At 48.3% G+C, this 5,000-nt stretch overlaps 1 protein-coding gene across 1 annotated transcript; it reads right to left on the bottom strand.

The window, feature by feature from the left end:
• Positions 1 to 1,604: 1,604 nt before the first annotated feature.
• On the bottom strand, positions 1,605 to 4,645 carry gripap1 (GRIP1 associated protein 1; the record flags this gene model as incomplete). Its single annotated transcript, XM_076138850.1, has 6 exons — positions 1,605 to 1,680; positions 1,994 to 2,041; positions 2,266 to 2,432; positions 3,527 to 3,566; positions 4,216 to 4,382; positions 4,483 to 4,645. Coding segments are annotated over 6 exons (621 nt in total), but the record flags the coding sequence as incomplete, so codon positions are not given.
• Positions 4,646 to 5,000: the final 355 nt, after the last annotated feature.

Here is a 5,000-nt window from a genome sequence, read left to right as displayed (position 1 = left end):
ATGACTCAGCTGATAACAGAGTTGAGTGAGTTACCATAGTAACAGTACAGGTCGTGGGGCCAACATTTCCTCTTCTGTTCTCCAGCAGCTCCTCTGCTGCACGGCTCCCTTTGCTCCACTTCTCCACTCACTTCTTCTACATTACCTAAAAATCTGATAATAGATCAATAGCAGATCCAGGTGATTGACTGATTGTTCCTCAGATCAGTGTAACGTAACGTCTGCAGCTCCTTTGCAGTTAAACCCCCTGCCACAGACGGCGTTACGTGAGACTTCCTGTCTGTAGAAACATTCCTACAGCTCCCTGCATCGACTCCATGTGTCTTTGTGTGCGTAACGTCTGAACACAACAAAGCATCCACAGCTTCGCTAAGGACGTTCCTTCAGAAACCTGCAGCCATACATTCCTCCTCCTCCTCACCATCCTCTTCCTCCTCTTCTTCGAAGTGTGTTTGTATTTTCACCGCTCTGATGATCTTCATCCCCGCTGCTCTCCACACACACAGGTCAAATGTCCCCCTCAGATAATGTGTGTGTGTTTCCCACAGACACATACTGACAGCAGCAGTTAAATTAGAGCACACACACTCATTAGAACAACACACACACACACACACGCAGCTGCTGAGCGAGGCTAAAGGTTAGCTTTCAGATGCAGGTGAAGCCTGATTTTCAGAGACGACGTGGACTCCAGCAGACTGAGGCGTTCCTCTTCTCTCACACGCTTAAAGGTTGATGAAGAAACTTGTGTGAGCTCTGGAGGCAAACGTTTTTGTTTCGTGTGTTCAAAGCTCAGGTTCCCTCTGACGGGTCAGGACCAGATGATGGAACTGCAATGAAACGGCTTCGGCTTGATGATGTCTTTGAGCTTCCCCCGGAAGAGGCTCATTACTTGTCAATCAACCCCTGTAAATCCAGAACAGGTCAGTAAATCTGCAGCACAGACACACAAAGACACTCGTGACAACACACAAGCCAATTACAGGATTAACTAGGATTTATAAAAACCTGATCGATATTATTGATCGGCTGCCGGCGCTGATGTCACTGTGATGTGTGTGTGTGTGTCGATGTGTGTGTGTGTGTGTGTGTTTCTGATGGCGTCTCCTCCAATCACACGTGATTTACAACAATAAGAGCAGAAATGACAACGCGTCGTCTTTATGTTGGCGTAATTAAAAGACTGTCAGAGCAGCGACACACACACACACACCCACACACACACACACACACCAGCTCAGAGTAGTAGTCAACAGGGTGAGACGAGCGCACTAATAGATTTCCTTTATTAAGTTGAATAAGAACCCTCTGATACACGGAGGCCACAGGAACACGTCGGCTTCCTGCTGCAGATCGATCGACCGTCACAGCTTCAGACTGAAACGAGGAAGACGAGCGCATTTCACTCTTTTAATTAGTGCTGTGGTTTTTCAGGCCAACGTGGTGGAAGGTGACAAACTAACAGATCAACACGGTCTAACGTCTCACACACACACACACACACACACACACACACACACACACACACACACACACACACACACACACACACACACACACACACACACACACACACACACACACACACACACACACACACACCTTTACAAAGACCTGACAACATGCAGAGCAACTTGAGCAACCTCACCTCTCCTGCTTCTTCTTCAGTTTGTCTGACAGCTGGAGGGAGAGACATAGAGAGACAGAGAGAGACAGGCAGAGAGAGAGAGAGACAGAGAGAGAGAGAGACAGAGTGAGAGAGAGAGACAGGCAGAGACGGAGAGAGACAGGAGGAGAGAGAGAGAGACAAAGACAGAGAAAGAGTGAGAGAGAGAGAGAGACAAAGACAGAGAAAGAGTGAGAGAGAGAGAGAGAGAGAGAGAGAGAGAGACAAAGAAAGAGAGAGAGAGAGAGAAACTTGAAGTTATTGATTTCATTTGGATGTAAGCTTGTGATGGATCAATACAGCAGCTGATGGATCAATGATCTGTACCTTTGTGATCTCATCCTGTAGTTTGGTGACTTCAGCCTGTTTGGACGTCTGGGGACAAGGCACACACACACACACACACACACACACACACACACACACACACCACACATACAACATGTATGTGCTTAGTGACATGCTGCTGTGCCTGAACATGTGAAGGCATCAGACATGTGGGTCTGAACCTGAACACAGGTGATGATTGGAGTGTGTGTGTGTGTGTGTGTGTGTGTGTGTGTGTGTGTGTGTGTGTGTGTGTGTGTGTGTGTGTGTACCTCCATGTTGTGGACCTGCTCCCTCAGCAGCCTCTTCTCCTCCTGCTCCGTGGTCAGGGCCATCTCCAGCTCTGGTCCAAAGCAGTGAGTTATTGGACAGAGAGCAGCCGACCAGCCTAGCGCTGCCTGCTTAGCTACAATCTTCTCTACGCTCTTCTCTGACAGGCCTAAAGGGGGCGCCGCACACAGCAGGGGCAGTGCATTAGGCCAGACACACACACTACAAGAGCTCGCTCCTCTGCCCCTCTGATCAGGAAGACATTTTCTGGCTGAGTTTAGTTCCTGTCCACCATCTGAACATCTGAACCCAAGCTCAACACTCTGCTTCATCACAGAGTTAACATCCAGAGTTTGTTCTGCTTGGGGTCACGCCTGTCTCTCAAAACTAATATGGCAAATAAACACCTGAGGTCTCCGTCTGATGTCTCTGAGGACAGAGAGAGGAAGAGTGGAGACGTCTGAGGGTCCACATGTGAAGAAGAGGAGCAAAGGGAGCTGTGCAGCAGAGGAGCTGCTGGAGAACAGAAGAGGAGAGGGAGAGGACATGTTGGGCCCGCCTCCTGCAGTTACTATGGTAACTCTAGTTGCTCATCTTCATCTTCCTCACTAAACTCACTCATGTAAACACAGACGACTTTGGACTCAGATTCATCTTAGTTTAGCGTTGCAGCTCAGCCAGAGAATGCAGTGAGTGAGTTAGGAGCATAGCTGTGTGTGGTGTGAGTCTGACCTGAGCCAGCTAGCTGCTCTACACTCAGACCCACACTTTCAATCTGGCTCTCTTTCTCTTTCTTCTTACGTTGTACTAAAGTACTAAATAATAGCTGAGCCAATTGGAAAGCGAGGGTTTGGTGCTGTGAAGTTTTCTCTACAGGAACAAACACAAACACACAGCAGGTCTAGCTGAGCCCCCCTGGTCTACAGAGACCAGACAGGAGCCCAGGAGATTTGGTTCTTTTCTAAAACCTCTCCCAGCCTGAAACACATTTTCAGATTCGCTGCCTTCTACCGGAGTTCATGTTTCCATGGTAACCCTTTGATGCCCACAGTACTGCTGCAAAGCCAAACTAAAACCGAACAGCACAAACACAGAGTCAGCCTGAAGCAGAGTGGGATGGAACCATGAAGCATGAAGCTGCACTCATCCAGATGTTTCAGCTGGAACATCTGGATACTTTAGGGACACGTTTCATTTTCTTGACATCTGGAGGAAAATGCCTCATTATCTGCCTAATAAGAGATCAATCAGCTGTAAACTCACCTTGGAACTGACTGGGCTTAAGTTCCAGCTGAGCCTCCATCTGGAACAAAGAGAGACATCCAATCACATCCTGGATCTAACACACACACACACACACACACACACACACACACACACACACACACACACACACACACACACACACACACACACACACACACACACATCCAATCACATCCTGGATCTAACACACACACACACACACACACACACACACACACACACACACACACACACACGCACACACGCACACACACACACATTCAATCACATCCTGGATCTAACACACACACACACACACACACACACACACACACACACACATCCAATCACATCCTGGATCTAACACACACACACACACAGACACACACACACACACACACACACACACATCCAATCACATCCTGGATCTAACACACACACACACACACACACACACACACACATCCAATCACATCCTGGATCTAACACACACACACACAAAACCGATCACATCCTGGATCTAACACACACACACACACACAAAACCGATCACATCCTGGATCTAACACACACACACACACACACACACACACACACACACACACACACACACACACACACACACACACACACACACACACACACACACACACACACACACACACACACACACACACACACACACACACACACACACACACACACACCTGCTCCAGTCTCTCATTGGTTCCCTCTGCCTCTGACTCCTCCCCTCTCACTGTGACATCAGCGACTCTGTTGGTGCAGGTTGGGCCATCAGTCTCAGTTGTGGTGCTGTGGTTGCCCTGGGCAACAGCTGGTCTGGGTAAGTCTTTGTTGTAGCGCTCCTGCAGGGCTGGAGGAGAATCACACGTCAGATCCAATTAGTGACTAATTCATTCAAACCCAAACTCTTTACATTTAAAATGATGAAGATGATGCGCGTCTTTAAACACCTGTCAGCTTCTTCTGGAGGGCGGAGTTTTCAGCCTGGAGGTGGAGCAGTTGTCCATCTACAGGGCAGGGGGCGGAGTCAGAGACAGGCTTGACTGCAGAGGCCCCTCCTCCCTCTTTAAAGCCTTGGTTCTCATGTTCCAGCTGCTCAATCTGGGTGCACAGCTGGAGCAAACAAACAAGTCAAGCAGGGTTCACAAACCAGGAGTGCACAGGAAGTATATGTACGCATCACTGATGTTCCAGCTCATACGTGTACAGAGGCTGCACACAGCCATGCAGCGAGCTCATCCTGTCTGACCCAACCTGAGGTTTCTAAACTTTGTAACATTGTAGTCTGTTCATGCAGACACACTGCACTCTGGGTGGAAGGTCAGGAGAAGTGACTGAAGACTGAGGAGTTCTACTGACGTCCTGACTGCATTCATGTGACACCAGCTGACTTTGACCTTTTTATTGTATGAATTGTATGAAAAATGTTTGAATCAAGCATTTTTCACTTGATTTGTGTCTGGGATGT

This window comes from Genypterus blacodes, unplaced genomic scaffold (genome assembly GCF_046128005.1).
Source record: "Genypterus blacodes isolate CSIRO-AG114 ecotype Tasmania unplaced genomic scaffold, CSIRO-AGI_Gbla_v1 ptg000406l_1, whole genome shotgun sequence".
Lineage (NCBI taxonomy): Eukaryota > Metazoa > Chordata > Actinopteri > Ophidiiformes > Ophidiidae > Genypterus > Genypterus blacodes.
Note: the sequence above shows the minus strand (reverse complement) of the source record. Positions and strands in the feature narration are given on the sequence as shown.